Source organism: Nasonia vitripennis, chromosome 2 (genome assembly GCF_009193385.2).
Source record: "Nasonia vitripennis strain AsymCx chromosome 2, Nvit_psr_1.1, whole genome shotgun sequence".
NCBI classification, from domain to species: Eukaryota; Metazoa; Arthropoda; class Insecta; order Hymenoptera; family Pteromalidae; genus Nasonia; species Nasonia vitripennis.
Window position 1 is genome coordinate 29,479,843 of NC_045758.1, and position 21,161 is coordinate 29,501,003.

A 21,161-nucleotide genomic window follows, 5' to 3' on the forward strand; every position below is an offset into this window, starting at 1 on the left:
TTTTCGTTCGATAAATTTTAAATAATCTTGAGAACCTTTATTAAACTCCAATTTTCTGAAAACCGGACTAAAAAATCATCGAATTTAAAAAAAGACCGTAACTTCGATCAAACGTAAAAAGTCTCTTTACGACTGCCTGCGAGCACAGGCCAGCCTCAGTCGGCGCACTCAATGCATCTTTTACATTTTGCAACACCGCTCGCGGAGTAATTCATTAAGATTAAGCATTTTTCACTCGACTCCCGCGACTCGTCGTCCATAGAAATTCATTCGCCGCGATAAAGGCGAGCGGAATACATTATACCTATATACATCAGCGCAAAAACTTCTGCGCATAATCGCGTCTCGCAGACGTACGTACCTGAAAAATGGCTACTCGTCGTCTCTGTGTAACGCACTAACAAATGCCGCGCGTACGTGCCTTGGCAAAGGAGGTTAATTTTCGCGCAATTTGCCGAGGCCTGTGCTGGAACAAGTGCAGCAGCATATCGTGTCGGGGAATCCGATCATGGTTTCAAGCGGCGGAATGAATCATTCGACGGGTAATCTTGTATGGCTCTCGGGAGAGCAGCGTACGCGCGATTACTTATGCAGTCGTCGTGTCTATTTTTTTCAATTTTATTCGCTTTATTTTTGAGGACGATTTGTAAACTTCGCGCGGACTATATCAGCTGTTCGAGATACGGAGTGTCTTTATTTGTTTTTGTTTTTTTAATTGTATATACGCCGCCGCTGTTAAACGTCGATGAAAAATCGAACAAAGCGTTGTAAACAAGGCACACCTCGCTGAGCATTTTGTCGCGCTAATTAGCGGTATGTGCGTAAACTAGAATAATATAATCGACATATTTTCTGTAATTTCTTAGCGGATAGTGAGTAGATATATAAAGAAAGCCATGATATTTAGATGTAAGATCCTATTGAAGTATAATGTAGCCTGCGCGATTTTGTTATAAAACAAACAGAAAAGCGCAGAGATTTAACAGTTAAAATTAATAATAAATCCAAGTAAATTAAAAAAACCACACATATGAATCATTATTTATTACCATGAATCATTATTTATTACCATGAATCGTCGACCTCAGGGCAGAGCATCGCTCGGCCGATAAAAAGCTCGGGACAATAAACGCGTCTTCTTCGCAATCTTCGCGCAAATCCTACGCATTATCACTCATATCTCCCCAAGGTCGAAGCTTTTATTGCCCTACTGTAAAATTCGTTGCACTTGTGTTAACTCAACCTTCTCGCGCCGGCTCGCGCGCTTTTAGATTCGAATATTCTCTGAAAAAAAAAATTACGCAGTCTTTCTTCGTCACAGTGCAGTTAAAAACTTTGCATATTTAATTTGTCAAGCAACGTCCCCACACCCGATCGAATCAAAAAACCTGCACACAAACACAATCACAACACAGCACGACCTCCTCGCTCTTCTCCGCTCCGCGTAGCACTAAATCTCCATCCGCAAGCTCTCGTATCTCTCTTTCTTCGTCTTTTTTTCTCTCGTATACCCTCTCTCCTCCTTTACGTCGAAAAAGCGCGTCCGGGCCGTCAGCTCGACGAGTCTCGTTTGAGGAAGTCAGCTGCTGCCGCGGCTCACACGTGCGCGCGTCCGACCCTAAGCGAGTCTGTGTTGGCTCTGCTTTGTTTTCCGTCGCGCGCGCGCGCGCGACGACAGCCGCGAGGAAAAGGAGCTCATGAGATGCAGCGCTGCGCGCCGAGCGAGTTAGAGGAGGCATATGTGTGTATACGAGCGAGTCGTTTTGAGTCACATGTATGTATGCTTGTGTGTGTGCGTGTGTGTGTGTGTGTGTGTGTGTTTGTAGCCTTGCGAAAGAGACGTTTAGCTAGAGGGGATCGCTTTTTTTTGTTCGAGGGAGTACAAGTGTGCGGAGTGCGTCTCGAGTGCGGTTGGTTTTTTGCGGAGATTTTTTATCTAAGATACCCTTTAATTAATTTTCTTCCAATTAAGAGACAGAAGAAAGGGAAGTTCCGGTATAATACCTGATAAATGAGAAACCTTTTAGCACTTCTCTCGCCATCGATCATCCCCTCTCCGTATATAAAGCTTATTATAAAATTATTAGCAGCGCTAGACCATCAAGATAGAGAGCCCAATAAAACTCGAGAACGGGGGAGAAGATAAAAGAGCGATACGGCGAGGGGGGAGAAGAACAGAAACAGAATGAAAGTGAAAGAAGGATGGAGAGCGATAAGGTGAAAGCGAGGGCGGAATTGTTGACATTGAAAGTGAGTCCTGAGAACGCGCCCGTGACACGGCCCCGACTGTAGGAAGTGAGAGCGCGATTCCGCAGATCGTTCGATCCATAATGCGCGAGCTAATGTCATCGTCAGCCCCGATGAGCTATTTTTAGAGTTAATTAAATTAAATTGCGTTTTACCCCTAGCTATTCTGAGCGACAGAGAGACTCGTCTGCAAAAATCGCCCTTAAAACTCTTTCGAACAACCTCAGAGCCGCACCATCATACCGAAAGACGTCCCATATAGCGCCCGGGCACACACGTGATTCGCATATAAGCTGTCGTCGTGTGCTGTTGGCGCGAAATCGCACACCGGTAAATATGCTGTTGAGCACGTGCACTCGTTTATAAAGTCTGCGCTGTGTATACACGCGGATCTACTTGTACAAATGCCTTTTCTCTGTATTAAAAGTAAATATCGAAAATAAAATTGAAACGTTCGAACACAGCGAGCTTTTTGCAAAACTGGCTTTGTTCGAAGAACAAACGCATCGCCTACTGCCTTTAAAACAATCATTTTTTCTTAGAATCTTTTATAACACAAGTCCCTCTGCGTCGCCTTTATAATTATTCAAACTCCCGGAGGAAACCCACTGTTATACGCCAGAAAATGAGAATCTCCAGTCTTCTTCTTCTCCTTCTCGTCGGAATTTTCGCTCCGCGGGAATAAATAATAATTTATCCGAGTCTCACGTGCGCGCGCGGCAAAAGTGTGTCAGCGCGAGTTTGTCGTGCGTCGGCGAATTTACGGCTTTTTTAACCCTGTTTCACTCTCGAGCGCGCGATTATTTTCTGCAGACCGCCGCTTCTTCTTTTTCGCCGAGAGGGATTTGAAGAAGCGATCGATAAAGTATGTTTTTAAGGCTGCGCGCTCTCGCGTATACGCGCGCAGTTCGGTATTTTTAGGGCGGCTGTGCGATGCGCTTCCTTGGAAGGGTCAATGATTTGTTTTTGGAGTATATTTCTGTAGCGGTGAGCTCTTAAAATTTTATTTTCTTCCTTCGTGCGGATCTCGTAAATCATGTGAATGCGTATATACCGACCGTCGATACGGGGGCTCTTCGCCCCCTTAAAGGGTGGAGCACATCGCATAGGGTCCGACTTCTACCTGGACGGCGCCGAAAGTTGGGAATTTGCAGACGAGTCATTCGTCTCGACGCTAAATAGTCTTTATACCTGAGAAGTTTAGAGAGGTAATACATTTTCAGGTATGGTCGTAAATTCCAGGGGGACGTAGTTAGGCCCAACTTTGTCATGCGCCAACTGAAATAATTTCATTGACCGCATAGATCACTCGGAATCTGCATATCGCATGAGCAATTTTTCTCGCGACGAAAGAGACGTTCTTATCTGACAAGTCATATGTTTGTAAAAGTCCGCGATGTGTATGTAGATAGTTAGTTATAAATCAATATTAACAAGATAGACGTTCAATTTTTACGAAAGATCTTATCTTCCGCTATTTTCTATCCAAGATCAGCTTAATTAAAAATTAAATTCTCTTATTCATATATCTAGCCCTAAATTAGCGCATCGCGGTAAATCCTTTTCTAATCTTTCAACTGCGCGCCCAGACTTGAAATTATCGCACTTAAACGTCTAACAATGTCTCGTAAGAAAACGCAGTATAAGCGCCCGAAACTATACACCGTCACGGCTAAAAGTTTCTCTTCGTTACTGTCAGCGCCGACATAACGAGTTAGCCCTCGAATTTCCGCATTGGATGTATAATACAATTTCGGCAAGGCGCGACTCGTAGGATAATGTCGTCTTAATCGCGAGATTTCATCCATCAAACTCGTGCGTTTTCCGTCAAAACGTCAGGCAGTGGGGTGACTAATTACGGCCTTTTTGGAGGATCAATTATTGCTATATTACACTCTCTGAAATGAAGCGCGTCGCCGAGCTTAGGAGAGAAAATAGACGAGGACGTATTTATAGGTTCTAAGAATAATTTAATTTTTGCGATGACTGACGAGTTAAGATAATTACTATTATTAATAGCGTACAGTGAACTTGAACTCTATAGTACAGCGGTTAAGACTTTTATATATAACTATAATGCGAAGCTGATCTACGAGCGAAAAAAAATTAAATTAAAAAAAAATAGTGCACCCAAACAATCTAACTACACTACATACATGATACATATCTAAAACAGCTTAGACTACACAAAACCAATCACATTTACATTTCACGCATCACCACAGCAACTCCTCGGCACAATAATCCTTTCACAGAACCGGTACAACGTCAACAAAACGCACTATCAAACTGCGCGGATAGCCACATACGCGCCTTACGACGCGTCGCCATTCATGCCGATTCGCAGCGAACGTCGTCGCGTCCGTTCGAAATAGCCCGCGCCGCCGGCTGTGTAGTGACTGCCAGCCGGCGACTCTTCGCGGGTTTTCGCGTGCGTGCGCGACGCCCCTTCGCGAATGTATCACAGAAATAGAGAGAGAGAGAGAGAGAGAGAGAGAGAGAGAGAGAGAGAGAGAGAGAGAGAGAGAGAGAGAGAGAGAGAGAGAGAGAGAGAGCACGCGCAGAAAGGGACAGTTGAGAAGGCGGCAGGTCGAGGGGATTATTCGATATGTGTGGCTTCGGATGGTTTATGGGGTGTAGTTATTCGATGAAATTGTTAGTGCACGAGTTACGCGATTCGCTTGCGTCAATTAGAAGCCAACGCATCGCTCGTCGGTATAAATATTATCGAATCCCGCACTTATATAAAGGCTCGGATTTATGAGTAACTGGATAATTGTATTTTCATTACTCGTCGCCTCTACTTTATTAGCCAAAACTAACAGAACGAATCGACCGCATCCTGTGTAATAAAACGCTTTATCTACGGCTCTATATCTCACGCCTACTCGTAACTCCACGATCTCGCGCACTATTTTAAACCCTCGGGTGTATTCGCGGTATTCGAGTCGATTAAATTATACTCCATAGGCGTACGAGCGTATTATCCAATATCCCGCAAAATAAACCTTCACCCGCGCGAAAATCACCTCATCAAACTCGCTTAACGATCTACTCCCGAACGCTAATCTCGCAGCTTTTAAAATTCAATTCTCAGCGCGCGAAAGAACTGTTTGCGAAATTATAACTCGTAAATTCGATTATTAGCGGCTTATAACACGCGGCGGAAGGCTATGCGTCGTGTGTAATAAACGCGCATCGCACTCAAAATCGCATAAACCACTCGGCGATCTCTCGCGATCTTTTATAGCATAATCAAGTACAGACTCACTTACATTCTCGCGCGAGAGAGCTAGAGCTGCAATAACAACAAACGAGAGAGCAATAACACACGCGAGAGTAGGTATACGCGCGCGCACGAGAGCTCTTGCGGGAAAGTAAAAGTACGCAGTCGTGATAATTGACCTCTTACGCCGGGTTCTTGCGGTGGATTTTCCTTTTTTTTATCATAAGATTGAGTTATAAAGCAACGATGTAGGTTCGGATAGGAGAGGAAGTAATCGATCTACAATCGGAGGCACAGCCGCCTACCGATCGGTCGTGGGCTGTGAGCGTAATTTATGTGAGAAAAGTCGTGACAATAATAACGTCGTTGCGGCAAGTGAGCAGCCGGTCACGTATCCGACGAGAAATGCAACTGTACGCGAGGTTCTCCAACTCGATCGAGTCTCCGTGAGGACATGCTTGCGCAATATCGGTAACACACACACACACACACACGCACACACACACACAGGCACACAAATTTATGGACTAAAACCAAATAAATTAAAAACGTACATCCCCCTTTCAAAGGTCATCTGGAATAATTCACTCCGCCTCATCAATCTCGCTCCGAGCAATTAATCCTGCATAATACCCCCACAACCGCGGCCCCTTACAATATCTCACCGATCCAAACTCCACGAAGCTCGATCCGTCACACGCGAAAATCATATCTCTCCGATAAATCCGAAAACGTCGATACACACATGCGATACACACGGCGAAGACGCGTATATTTTGTCGCGGGGAAAATTATTATAAGACCGTCCCGCGGTCAGCGTCAGCTATTTCGCCCAAGCGCAATAAATCTCGAAACTTTTCTGCGCTTATAAACGCGGAAGACAAACTCTTCGGCTGAAGCCCTCGTTTCTCTTCGAGCGATGCGGTGTAATGCATGTGGTGAAGCTACGCGGCGAGGATTTGCTCGCGTAAATCACCGCAGGTTAGTGTTATGGCGCAGGATTTACATAGAGCCGTGTGAGGTTTTGTCTCTAAATTTGTTTATTAGTCTACTTTTCACCGGCGAATTTCCTCGCGTTTAAAATTCAAACATTTTCGGGTTTATTCACAAGCGCAAATATCCGATCCTCGAAATAAAACTTCAAACAATCCTCCTCTCTCGTACTTGCATATCCGTCTCTCTCAAGCTCAACTTTGTTTCCCCGACTTATTTTCGGACTGATATCTCTCCGCGGCTCTTTATAAATCTGATATCGTCGTACAGCAGCGCCGAACGAACCGATCGACTATACTACACGCCTTTTGATCTATCTGCACCGACGCGGTGAGTTTAGACTCACGGGCGGCGCTACACACATACAGGCGCTTCTCGCTCTGAAACTATAAATAAATGCGCGCGAGCAGCACGTGCTACCGACGAGAGACAAGGGGATATGAAAGAAGACGGAAAAGATTTCCGAGAGACAGGAGAAAGGGAGTGTGCGGAGTGAAATTGACGTGGATAAGGAGAGGACGATACGAGAAATGGATATAAATATAGAAGAAGTATGTGTGTGTGTGGGTATAGATAAAGGTTCGACATCGGCGTGTCACGAGAGACTAATTTTCTTGCTGCTGGAGCTCAGCGTTGTTTAATTAGATTTTTCCTTCGCTCCGTCATACGCGACGAGTGGGCGGCGGCTATTTTTCTAGCGAGATTGTATTAGAATATTAATTACGCGACATTACGAAAAAAAATAGTTTTTAAGAAACTTTAGAAATAACAGCGGACATTCCTCGACGAAATGCACTATACTCGCCGAAGAAGAGAGAGAGAGAGAGAGACGCACATCCGGCAAACTCGGGTCCAATTTACGAGAGGCTAGTTTACGAGCTCGCTGTCGAACACCCGGGTTAGAGTCTCTCTCTCTTTCTCCCACATGCAAGCTCTAGATCTAGGCTTTGATGTCTTTGTTCTCGTTCCCATTCAATGACTTCTCTCTTTCTCCTTCCAGCATCGCGTTTGATGTCCCGCGCCAAAACGAGAGACGAGGAAGTGTCGGCTTTTTTTCGTCTGAAATAAAACAATCGATGGCTTTCTCGAATCGTTTCGGACGGTATAGTTAGTCGGCCAATGCTGGATCGCAGAATGAATTAACGGAGTCGTTGTTCAGAGATTCGTTAGGCTAATTGGGATCTTGTGTACTTTCGATTACTCGATTCTCGCTCTACTTTAAGTATAGATTTTAAATTCAATTATATAAGCGATTAAAATCTTGATTATCCAGCGAAATCTCAATTAAGTAACGGTTAATTAAGATCTAAAAAGCGTCGGCGCTTCCCAAACAAATCCCGTAGGTATAGGAAAAAAAATAATAATAATAAACTGTTCCCAAGCGATGGCAATTACGCCGACACGACTCCAGGAAGTCAACAAAAGATTGCACGTGTAGTAGAGCCGATGCGTAAGTGCTGCGCCACGACTTCGATCGGATAGAGCTGCAGCGGTGTACAACGCATCGACGGAGCGACAATTGATTCATCATTAGCGTATAGGTATATATAGCAGCGCAGCTTATTAAGTCACGCCGAGAGATAGCGCAATTACCCGGAGGCGATTTCTCCCTTGTAGACCCGCAGAGTCGGCCGCTTAATAGGCTATTATGTATGGAGGTTTTCGTGTCAAGTGGTACACACTGCACCGGAGGATTATTCGCCAAGATTGTTAAATATTCGTGATGTTCTCATTTTTTTAGTCTTGTTTGATTTGAATTTTTTTATTATATTTGTATTATACTATAAGCTTTCAAAACTGATTAGGATCGCGTATTTCCTTGTGAGGATATTATTTAGAAATCTGCCGCTCATAAATAACGCTATTGCAAACGAGCGTAAAAGTTAAGTATCATAACCGAGCGGATTAACTTTTTAATCAAGCTTCCTATACGGCTTTATGTAGAGACAATTTAAAAGTAGCAGCAGAGCTCTAATCCGAGTATTAAATGTTGTATAGTCACGCGGCTTTCTCACTTTCACGATCGGAATGAAAACCGTAGCAAAACGCATGAGCGAACAGCAGAAACGAACGCGAATGTTTATGCATACCGATTTAGCCCATACATCAAACGAACGCCGTATGTTCTCTCCTATAATGATACTAATCAAGCTTATTAAGTCGTTTTAAAAAATCGTTCCGTTAAAGAAAACAAAAATATACAAATGTAATTAAACCACTTGATTTTTTGCGAACAAACCACTTGAAACATTGGCTAACGGTCGTGCCGTGTCATAAATCATAAATCGACAAGACACCGGTACAATTCGAGGCGACTCTCGAAGCTAATAATCCCGAGAGAGATAGATAGAGAGAGAGAGAGAGAACAGCAGGAAGAACGAAAAATTGAAAAAAGAGGAAACCGATCACAGGAAGAGAGCGTCTCAAAGCCATAGCGAAAGAAGCGACTCCGTTATGTTCACGGAAGCATTTAGTTCGGCGCCACCCTTTTCCGCCTCATCCTTTCCACTTTGTTTTTTCGCAATTTTCGTTCCTCCGCTCTTCTATAACACTCCTCTCTCGTTTCCTCCGGCTTTTTTGACTGCCAAGAGAGTTGGGTTTATTTTTAAACGGGAATATACCGGGGTAGTCTTCGGTGGTTTGGTTAATTCGCATAAAAAATATTCCAACCTACTGGTAGCTTGTTTAATTAATTAAAATCTAAGTATATCTATCTATACACCGAACTTTCTCAATCTTCGATGCAATTGGGTAACGGCGGCGTTCGATTAAAAAGTAAAAAAAAAGCGTCACGCTCGGTGCGCACTTACCTCCAAATGTGCGGCAGAAATCCGGAGCACGTCTCGCCGCACTGCAAGCAAGGCTGGCCCTCTTCGACGTCGGTGATGTGAACACCCTGGAACAATCACCAGACCTGTAAATGCGCTTGTTCGTCCTGTATCGAGTGTGCGTGTGTGCGTGTGCGTGTGTGTGCGTGTGTGCGTGTGTCAAAGACGAATTATGCAAACGTTGTGTCGCATGGGTACGTTGCACTGCAAATCGAACGCCAAGTTATTTTTAACCGCTCGTAGATTTCGAATTATTAGGTAACGCGCCGGTTTGTAATGGTTTGTATAAATTTGCTCTTAACGGTCTATCAGGAATTTTAATTACGCCGGCAACGCGTGTTTTAATACACATTGTATACTATGTGTGGCGTATAATACGCAATTTCGTTTTGTCATTCGCGCGCGTTACTTCACTGCGTCGAAGTTTTATTATACTTCGTTTTCCTAGCTTATACTCCTATAATCCAGCATATTGATTAGAATTGCGCAACGTATATATATATATATATATATATATATATATATATATATAGGCTACTATAAACTTTAGATTTTTACAAAAGTTCAAGCACACCGCTCGTATAAGCAGCCAGAAACAATGCAAACCAAGTTCACACACAGAGCGCGCGTCAAGTGCAAAGTCCTCATAAGCATCGGTTACACAGAATATACGATTAAACAATACTCGAACCGCAGGTGAAAAACGGGACAAGGCCATAGGCGGAAAATCAAGGCGCACAACGGCACGCGTGCGCATAATTGGGAAAAAGTTTCGAGAGAGTCCATCGTAGCGTCGTCGTTTCGTCAGAAGTCGGCAGATCGAGAGCCACCAACGCGTGTATGCTTGATCGACAGAGCTTGACGCGCGTCTTCGAGAGACGCAGAGGAATATCGCTGGTTTCTGTGTGTGTGTGTGTGTATTTGGCTTTTTGATTATTTCGCCGGCGCTGCGCGGAGAGCTGACACGCTTGTTAACCTCCGGATTTGTACGTGCGCGTGTGTGTGCATGAATTTTTTAATTTTTTTAACGAGCTCTTTCGTCAAGATTCTTTTAGACGATGAGCTCGTTTGTATGTTAATCTTCGTGTTTTTTTTTGTTATCCTAAGAGCTCTTTTTTAATAATTGAATAAAGTATCAAAATATTAAACATTATATCCGCAGCGACTACAATTTTTCAAACTGACCAGAAAAGTTCAAGCCCACCTACTTCCCCCTAACCCATAATCGGACGCCTTTTTCACGGGCCAAGAGAGTCGCGTATAACCATAGCCCGTGTCTATCAGCCAGTGAGCTGCTATCAGCCAATAAATACATCGGCTTTTGTCCGTGCGCTCTATACCCCGGCCAACATTAATCAGAGCCCTAGACAGGAGTAAATTATTCGAGAGCGCGTGTCAACGGGTCAGTCCGTGCTACCTACGCTCTTCTATACTAAATAAGAGAGCGGATTCTTGACGGCGTTCCAAGCGTCCGATTAATCGGAGCGCCACTATATATATACGCCATACACCGGTTTAATCGAGGCGCATCGGCCAATAATTCATTTCCGATCGAGATTCTCCCGCCTGTTCTACGTGTGTGTATGTGTGCGTATCTGTGTGTGTGTATATATGTTAGTGTGTGGAACGAGTTTCTTCGCGGAGAGACGCCGCTGCTGCGGTGAATTTTCCCTGCGCGCTTCGATTCGAGAGCAGCAAGCGAGTGTCTCGTTGCGCGCGTTGTGGGATTGAATTTTTGAAAGTTGCCGAGCGCGAATTCGATTAGTGGAATGACTGCAGTCGAACAAATCAACCTATTAGCACTGATTCAAGCTACTTTCAAGCAGATTTAAAAGAAAATTAAGAGTCGAGCAATACCAGTCGAAATTTTTACGACAAAAAACCGCATAAATTACACAGAAAGACAAAATTTATTGCTCCCGCTCCAAGCGATATCCATGTATACTTTCAAATCCACGGTATTATAAATCCAAAATCTCAAAGTAGCGAGACAGAGCTCGACTCGTTCGCAGAAATCCCGGCAGCGGCAACAGCCGGTACACACTATACACGTCGCAGAGAGGTAGTCCGGGGCCAGTCCGCCCACGCTTTTTACGCTCGCGGCATCACCAAATATCGAGTAGGCAGTAGCAGCCAAGCGTCGTCTATACGCTCTACAGTAAAACTCTCTCGCGCGCGCGCCTCTCTGCATCTATCCGGCTATATATAGTAATCTTGAATAACGATCTCGAGAGAGAGAGAGAGAGAGAGAGAGAGAGAGAGGCCCCGCGAATCGCTTTTCGGGCCGTGAGTCAGATGACTGCGAAGTGAGACATCTCGAGGAGACGAGCTTTTTGCTTCAGTCGCCGATCGACCGGCGATGAGATGAGTTTGAGAGTCGAAGTGATTCTTATAAGATGTTTTTTTTAATCGATGAACAGCTGTGGTTATCGATGAGAAGAGTGAAATTTTGAAGGGAATTACAGAGACAATAATACATCGTAACAGATAATCACATAATTAAACATGAATTTGGTAAATCTTTATTGAAGCCAATTGCACAAAATCCGCATTATAACAAAAAAGAGAATATATCATCGATAAATCAAGCGAACAACAATCAAAATTTCCAAAGCGCATCCGTTAATGTATATACGATTAATAAATTACACCCAACAGACGAGAGAGTACAGCTCTGCGCTCAATACGAGAGCTCCTCGTAAATAACGATCCAACGACACTGTTATTAATAATCCGCATAAAGAAACGAGCTTTTGTCCGCTGCACACTCGAAAACCTTCTCTCAACAATACGCACATACTATCCACAAACCGGCAGCATTCAATCGAACAAACTGCACAATACGCGGCAATAAACCTCTCACCTTTACGCGAATACCCAAGAGAAAGAGTAGACGCTCATCGCACAAATCATCGACCGGGCATAACGCGCGAAGCTCTTTTATTAAAGATCGTAAAAATCGAGTGTCGCTCGCGAAAACGCAGGTACGCGATGCGGCTTGGAAAAGCCGCATACTTTATGCGGTCGCGTTGACGTTTCGACACTTTGGCTTTACGCAAATGTGGCTTTGTCGTGACAAAAGCTGGATAAATCGCGTTTTAACGCACTGCCGTGTTGCGAGAGCAGTGTCTGGTATCGTCGTTAGTTACAAGCTTTATATCGCCTCTTACAATAATTTTACCCAATGTTATACGCCCCGAATTTCCCGCAACCGCGTATTAGTGCAGGATGATTCAATCCCAAAAGCAAATTACACGCGATCAGCGCGCGACAGCCGATATATGAATATCCCGAAGGAGAAAAAGGCCCCGTTATACTCGAGCGGCGATCGTATCCCCTTCTACGGTAAATCCCGCACCGCTTCACCTGACCCCAGCTGCTACACACTCAGCACACACAGCACACTCGCACAGAGCCGATCCCGATAAGCGATCGGTATTTACGGTAATATCATCTGGTGTGTCATACCCCATCTCGATAATTCCAGATTTTTCTCGAGGGCATCACAAAACTCCTGGCGTAACTCTCGGACGATCTCCTGGGGTTCGTCTCCTCGTGCTCCTCTTCCTCCTCGTCGTCGTCTTCGAGGGACTCGCGCCGGTGGTGTCTTCTGCGTCTGTTGCCGTTGCTGCTGCTGTTGTCCTTCGATCGTCTCCTTCGATCGTCTTGGGCCTTGGAGTATCCGCGTTTAGGCTGATCGTCATCGTCGTCGTCCTCGTTGTTGTCCTCGAACGACTCTCTGCGGATCTCGTGGCGGTCGTAGACGTTCTCGATCTCGAAGTGGCCTCGAGGCTCCTTGAGAGAGTCGAAGACGAACTCGTCCTTGGCGTCCGAGGTGGAGAGCTCCTTGATCTTGCTGTGGTCCTTGAGGTACTTGGCGGCGAACTGACGGTTGCTCTCGTACCACTCCTTCATAGAGAAGGTCTTCTTCGATGGGTCCCTCGACGCGTCGTCGTGGTCTCTTATCACCTCGACGGGTTGGTGATCCCTGGGTGGGGTCAGGGGTCTGGAGTGTCTCTCGGAGACTCTGGGTTTGGGCGGTTTGCCTTTGGGTGAGTCGCGGTGCTTGCTGCTCTCCTTGTTCCTCAAGCTGCTCTTCCTGGTCACTTCGCTGCCGTTTCTGTCTCTGGAGGAGTGTCTGTGGTGGAAGTTGTCGGCTCGATCGTTGAAGGAGCTTCTGCGCTGGAGGTCCGGATCGTCTCTGCGAGCTCGTTCGTACTTCTGGATCCTCACGTCGAACTCCTCCGGCGAAGCTTCAAAGGCGTAGCTTCGTCGCTTGGACCGATCGGCATCGTGGTGTCTAGCCTTGTGGTGATGGTAGTCTTCGTCGTCGTCTTCTGGCGATCTCCTTCTGGACCTGGGCTCCTGGTCGTACTCGTGTTCCCTGATCCTGTGGTTCTTCTCGGTCTTGGACTCCTTGGGATAGGCCTCGAATTTGTCGGGAGTCCTCCTCTCCTTGTGGCCGTTGCCGTTCCCATGGTCGTACCTCCAATCGTCGTCCAGGTACTCCTGCTTCTTGCTCTTGGTCACCGCAGGTTCTTTCTTATCCCTGTCGTCGCTGTTCCTCCTGAACTTGTCGACGATCGCTCGAAAACCGAGATTCAAGCCCGCGTTCTTCTCATTCTTCTTCTTCAGCGAGCCGAAGTTCTCGTAGCGATTGTTGCCGTTCTTCCCAGCCTTGATCTCACGATCCTCGTCGTCCTCCTCGCTCCAGGGTTCACTGGTATGTCTGCCCCTGGATTTGCCGTTTTGCCGATCGCTCGACTCGCGGCGACGACCCACTGAACTGGAACGTCGTCCCTCAGAGGATGTACCGTTGCGGGACGAGCGCCTCGCGGGCGACGACGACGACTCGCCGTTGACGAAGATCTCCTCGACCTCGGCGTCCGCGATTTCCCTCTGACTCTTCCTGCCGGCTCTGGGTTCTTTCTTGCGCTGCTGATCGTCCAGATCCTTGATGTCCCACGAGGCGAACTTTTCCCTGCTCCTGCGGTACAGGTAGTCCACGTCGTTGTCGTCCTTCCTCGAGACCCTCGGATGTCCGTTGTGCGAGGACTTCCGCTGCGGGTACGTGTCCTCCGCCACCTCGTCGTAATCATCCCGCCGATGACAATCGTTGTCCTCGTAGTCGACAATCTTCTCCCTGTAGAGTCTGTGCTCGAGCTTGGCGGGATAGTCGTCGTCGCGATGCACGTAGATCGACTTCGGGTCCTTCGAAGGGTATCCTCGAAAGTGAGCCGACATCTTGGCGAGGAAGGGCATCCGACTCTTCAGACTACTGCTCCATCTCAGCGCTTAGACGTAAACGATCGGTATAGGTATCACACGAGATGTAAAAATCACAGCCTAAAAGCAGCGCCAGCACATGCTACCTCGCGGCTCTCTCGCAGCGATCCTTCGAATTTCGCGGACGCGCCGTCACTGCGCGAGAGCTGCTGCTGTTGCCGCGTTGCTTCTCTCCGACTCTCCTTCCTCTCGCTCGTCCACGTGCAAGCTGCACCGGACGAGAGAGAGAGAGAGAGAGAGAGAAAGAAACCGTACGCGCTATAGCGCCAGGAGAGAGAGAGAGAAAGAGCTCGGCGACGATCTCGCGTTTCACTCGCGCGGCTGGGCCCGAAACTCAATCCTACGTGGGCAGTAGTGCCGAATCGCGTCGGGAGGTGGGAACGAGAGCTGGAGAGAGAGGGAAACGCGTTGTATCTGGAGTATATAGTGGACGGCAAGCCGAGTGTGAAAAAGGGACGGGATAGGCAGTGTACGTCGATCCCCTCGAGATTTCGCGAGATTGATTGCCTTCCGGTGCGCGAATGAATATGGGGATATTTATGCCGAACAGAGTCGGATAACATTCTCGAGTAAGACAAAGCTATGCCGAATGCAAATGTACACGGGGGAATCCTCGCGGAGAGAGACGGTACACACAAGCAGATCGGCGGATACGATCTGTCTCCGAGGTGGGAGTAGGTGTACGGAAGGAGAAATGGACGCGGGCGATCTTTGAAAGAGGGAGAGATAGAGAGAGGAGTTGGAGACAACCCTGAAACTCTCTAGCTGCGCGTCGTCGTCGCACTTTCACGAGCATCGGCGCCACGTACGACTGTGTGTGTGCGTGTAATTTTGTATCATCGTTACCGTAACCCATCCACATATAACACGAGCGAGTTCTTTACGATAAAACGAAATTTATTCTTCGCGCACGCGAAAGAAATCCCCGCTAAAATCGGCACAAGCTACACCAATAAGTGCATCCACACACATACACTATAATACTCGCGTTCGCCGGTGCACGAACCCGTGCGCGTAAGTACGACGACCGGCAATTTTCCTTCTCGCGCGCGCCGTTTTCATCCTCGACGCGCCGCCAAGGCCGCGGCGCTAAACGCTCTGGAAATTGAGATCGTGCCGATGCTTGCGAAAAGATAGCGACTCTTATTCGGCAATTTTCTTCTCCTCCTGCTTCGAGCATACTATGCTGTGTCGTGACGTTCAACTGTCGAAATTTTTACGCTACGGTTTGTTATTAAAAAAAAAGAAAGAAGAAGAGGTTTTTCGAATCGTTCCTCGGAACGAGAGCCGATGTCATGCTTTCCAATGACTATGCACCGAAAAATGACCGGGAATTTCTCCGGAGGTAATAATAAAACACACGCACACATACAGAGTACTGCACTGGAGGATATAACCCCGTCGACGACCGAACGCGAACTGAGAGAGAGAGAGAGAGAGAGAGAGAGAGAGAGAGACTCGCGGGAGGAGTGTACGGCGAGACGTTCGCGCCGCACAGGTGGCGAACCTCACGTTCCCGTTGGACTCTTTAGACGAGAGAGAGAGAGAGAGAGAAAAATGCTGTTGCTGCTGTATAGACCTATATTTTCCGCGACTTTTTTTGCGGCCGTGCGGTACATCCATAGTGAAAATATGTGCTTTGGGGCTGGCCGCAAGGAACTGGTTCCTTCATGCGCTCGTTTCTTGGATTATATTCTTGGTCAGCTGTGGGCCGTGACTTTTGGTATACTACTTTGTCTGCAATAATAAACTTCAATTACACTCTGAGGACTGAACGCAGATGAAGTCCAACCACAAGAATCCAAGTGCCATCATCAGAAGGGCGAGACTTTCATCAGCGAAACGGCCGCGTAGCGCATACCCCGAGACGTGTGTCTCGACTGCTTAACGGATCCCCTGCGCACGGCAGACACCGCAGGTTCGCACAATTAAAGTTCCGCTTTGCGGTGTGTGTGTGTGTGTGTGTGTGTGTGTGTGTGTGTGTGTGTTTGAGAAAGAGACTCTGCGCGCGCTCTCGTCCGTCTCCAATTGCGTCGAGGTTCGCTGCACCGCTGTCTGCTTATTCCTGTCCAGGTCAGCCGATTTAATTAGCTTTTTGATCGACGATTTGCGTGTTGCTTCGCTTAAGAAAAAAAGAAAAATTCAACGTATACGCGCGTAAAAGCACAATCGACTTCTGAAAGGAGCAGAGAGAGAGAGAGAGAGAGAGAGAGAGAGAGAGAGAGAGAGAGAGAGAGAGAGAGAGAGAGAGAGAGAGAGGGAGTCCTGACAATAGCCGGGCAAACGGCAGCCGCAACTGCCGAAACAAAACGAAGAACGAGAGGAAGAGGAGTAGTAGCTGAGAGCCTCTGTAAAAGAGTCGAGGAGGAGGCGGTCGCTCGTCGTCGAGACAAAAGAACGAGAGCTCGACTCCGCTCATGTACAGACTATAAGAAGTGCAGATGTGTGTGTGTGTGTGTGTGCGCGCAGTGGAGGTAATACCTATACACCGATCGATTTCACGTGTATGTGCAGCAGCGCGGCAGCCTGTATGCATAAACGAGATATCAAGGACGCCGTTTATTACACGCGTTATACGCCGCGGCGCGCACTTGCCGCTCTGCTCTTTCGCGCGCGGTACACTGCACCCGCCGCGACGAGCGTATATAATGCGGGAGAGTAGAGGGAGAGATAGAGAGAGAAGGAGAGGAACTGCGTGTTGTGTTGTTTGTGCAGCACCGATGGCTGCGGGTTTAGACGATCTAGATTCTAAGGAGTATATATAAGACTAGTTATGGCTTTGGGATTTTATAAGTAATACACACTGCGGACACTTCTAAAAAATAAAAAAAAAAACACCCCCGCACACAGGCTCGCGAGAGGCACCCCGAAAGGACTAAGAATAATATAATAATAAGCTTCCATCACACGTATCGCATACACACAATTAATCCATCGCAGTCTCGCGACCCCACCTACAGCTCGCGCATGATCACGGCACACGCGGCAAACAAACCAGTCCCGCACAACATAACACACTGACCCGGCGAATCCTCCTCCCTCTAGCATATAATACTCTTTCTCTCGACGACTCCGCAATTCCCTGTGGAGAAACGACACACGAGCCCATATTCTCTTATTCTTCTTCCTCCCCATCGCGTGGGTCGAGAGAGCATCAACAAGGTCTCGACGCCCCCGCCTCTGACTTCTGCCCGAAATGGTGCGCTCGAGAACCGAAAACTCGTGTGTTGTATACGCGTGCAGTCGGTTTAATTCACTAGAGAGGGTCGATCGATTTTTTGCCTACCTTCGGATAGGAATAGGGTTAAACGCGGTCGTACGAGGGATCAGAGTGTAGAGAGTGTTTTATTTTTGGATAGTGCGGAAATTGTGTTCTGGATAAGTCGACAGCCTGAGAGCGATGGTATATAGGGTAGTTTTATGAAAATAATTTCGAAAAAAAGGTCCGTAGTCCAGATTATTCCTCAAAGTCGAAAACTTCACAATTTCGACACACACTTGCGTCTGGCCATTTACTTTCAGCCCCGATATACACACTGTATAATACTATACACGCTCTCTTTTGTTTGTCGAAAATTGAAAAAGAAACCGCTCGGCGTCGATGACTGGACGACATGCCTGAACTCATTCGGTAATTGCGCGCTGATGACTTGCGCGAATTTTTCGATGGCCCGTGTCGTGTGATGAACTACGACCTCGACCCTTCATTTTTTCTCGAGATTGTGCAGATTCTGGATTCGCTGCCAGTGTCAGATGATACTTGAATCTCAGGATAATAGAAATAATCACTTTATGCAACAGCCATACAATCTATAGTCTACGATAGTTAAATCTCGCAGTGTGTAATTAAAAAGTTCTCCAGAGCAAATCCAACATAATCCTCGCGGACTGTACGGATTCGGAGCTAAAAGGCCTGAAACTGTTTATTTTGAGAATTGAGAGAACCTCCGTCATTATTCTTCCACGCGACTGCGGGGAATAAATTATCGTGTTCTCAATGCTTTTTTAAGCTTTAATTTATGACGAAACGAGAAAAAGGACGATACGCGACTGCGAGTATAGTCTAAGACGAAAGCCGCAGAGAGTGAGAGATGACAACAAACTTTTCTCCGAATCCTCCTACGCGATCCTTTTCATGCCACACCCGTCACACTCGCGCACGTCGTTTCAAAACTACATTCACAGAGTTTTATTGCGTTAAGTCGTCGAAGAATTTTTTTGCAAACCATCGAAATAAATCTCGCGGGTACATTCGGCTCTTCACAATGGAAATTTCTGAAATATTTTCGATTTCGAACCCTCGTCAAAGAGCGAACTTGCTTAGAAGCTCTACGCGAGAGTTCTAATAAATAGCGATTGAACCAAAAAAGAAATTTCTTTCCTGCAGTGATTCAGGTCGACGATGCTCGTAATCGTAAATTCTGCAAGATCCTTATACACTTAATTGCTCTTGTTCTCGCTGATATATAGGCGCGGCAAAAAGTGGAAAATTTTCTGACGAGACCATATCGAATATAACTTAGTTCACAGCGAGAGCCTTGGGGGCAGCAATAAGGAAAGGTTTTTGCGTCGTTAAGACTTCGGATGATCCCCGCTGTTTATCGGTTTGTAGTAAGCGATTAATTTCAGACGTCTCGTCGACTTTACACGAACCATGAATTCGCTTCTAAAAACTTCCTGTATAGCAGTTGATAATGCATACAGTATATACAATATACAGCAACGAGAACCGTAGGCCAGCTGGAGCATGAATCGTCCAACTTTCGTCGCCGTGGCGACGGCTTCGCAATAGTTATACAATTAGGCGTATAGCGCTGCAGCAGCCGTGTCCGAGAGAGTCAAGCGCAACAAGAAGTGGTAGCCGTATAGCGTAGTGGGTGGTAGTGGGGGAGAAAAGCACGGCTCTAATTGGATTTACGGCGGAACCGTTAAGCATTTAGCGGTCCGCGGCGTCGCAGTAGCAGCAGGGCTGCAGATACGCGTAGGATATACGATGTTAACAGTAACGATGCGGACGAATTAAATATTTGATTAATAATATAACGAGAGCCGAAATTAATAATTCGATCAAAGCTTCTTCCAATAAAAGTGAATTTCCGTATACCGGCGCTAATCCTCGCAACCGCAGTCTACAAGCTCCACTACACTGTTCCACCCTACATACGGAATAATCCAGTCGTTCCGCTGCACTTTTCTCGCTCTCCATATACACACACACACACCTAACGGCTCCTTCGTTCCTTTTCGATCCGCTGCGCTCGTGATCCCATATCGGCTTCGCTACATACCTACAACGCTATTGTACAATACAATGTGCAGCAAAGCCCGCGAGACCCCGGAGGTTCACGCCTTTCAATCAATTATCCGGCTCCGCGGCGGAGTGCATAGGAACGTTACAAAACGACGACTTTTATCATCGCAGCGATGCTTTATTGTTTCGACTCGCGCACTTGCTACCGTTTTCGCGCGACGGCGCAAAAGAGCGACGAAGTGAAATATTACCGGCGCGCGACCTCGCGAGGAGGAGAAACGTCGGAAGCCTTTCGTCAGCTTTGAGACACTCGCGGGCGGTTGTTTACTTTCGGCCGCTGAAGTCCTTGTTGGGCTTTTGAGAACCTGCGGGCTCGGGAGTGCACTGATTTGTATGCGAGTTTTTATTTTTCGTTGGTTGAAAATTATTATGCTTCAAAATTCATATGCGATGCAGAGAATTGATTATAAAAACTAATCGCTTTGTAATACACTCCCCACAGAGACAGCCAGAGCTGTAACTATACGTTTGTTTAACGCACTCTTGTATCAGCCGTAATACAACACACTCTGTACTACTGCTGCACGCGCAGAGAGCAGTGCGTTCCATTCGGTTTATTGCCCCGATAATGAGCTCGCGAATGGCTCGTCCGCGCGCGCGCGAGTAATTTTCCGTAAACATTTTTACAGCTGCGCGCACGCAATCTTGCCTCTATGGCCATTTCGAGATTACGTAACGGGACGCTTGGGGGTAGCTCTTGTGTGTGTGTGTGTGTGTGTGTGTGTGTACAGGCAAATGATACGGCGCTAAGTGATCCGCGATTTCTCTGGTGCCTCGTGTTCGAAAATTGTGTTATATACGCTTATAGCCGCGCCTTTGGAGATACGCGAGGACGACGAGGTATATAGATGATGATGCCCTTCGAGCTTTTACGAGCGTGACACGATAATAGTTGAATATACTCGGAAATAGACTTACAGTTAACCCCAATTTTCGCTTCGCCTTTTTGTGCTGCTAAGAGATACCCCCCGCCCGTGGAGGTTAAAATAGGCCAAAAGACCGTATAATCGCGGATGATACCAAAAATGTGTGTATCATTAATGCGGCGGCCGATGCGCGTTTTACGATCGCGCGACTCGAGTCTGACAAATAAACGGATGTTTATCGCTGTTATGCTTTAGAGACCGATACATTCCTGGCTTCTGTGGGAGGAAGATACGGGATACTGGGACGGGGACAGATGGCGGGTTCAGGATCGTTTGGTTATTACGCATGACCAAAATATATTTTGACGTGGCCTGTGATTGATTTCTTTGAAATGGCGCAGTGC

General features: G+C 46.7%; 1 protein-coding gene across 8 annotated transcripts in view; it reads right to left on the minus strand.

Annotated features, from left to right (window-relative positions):
* The window catches only part of LOC100120714 (four and a half LIM domains protein 2), a 100,577-nt gene that overhangs the window by 62,052 nt on the left and 17,364 nt on the right, over nucleotides 1–21,161 (minus strand). For 3 of the 8 annotated variants that reach the window (XM_031925025.2, XM_032597284.1, XM_032597285.1), the window contains exon 3: nucleotides 9,277–9,362. In XM_031925025.2, the coding sequence (XP_031780885.1) occupies nucleotides 9,277–9,362 (86 nt within the window). Of the gene's footprint in view, nucleotides 1–1,069; nucleotides 2,445–4,453; nucleotides 4,644–9,276; nucleotides 9,363–12,762; nucleotides 14,554–21,161 lie in introns of those variants that run through there. The other 5 variants (XM_016981982.3, XM_032597280.1, XM_016981981.2 and 2 more) reach the window with 4 other exon arrangements.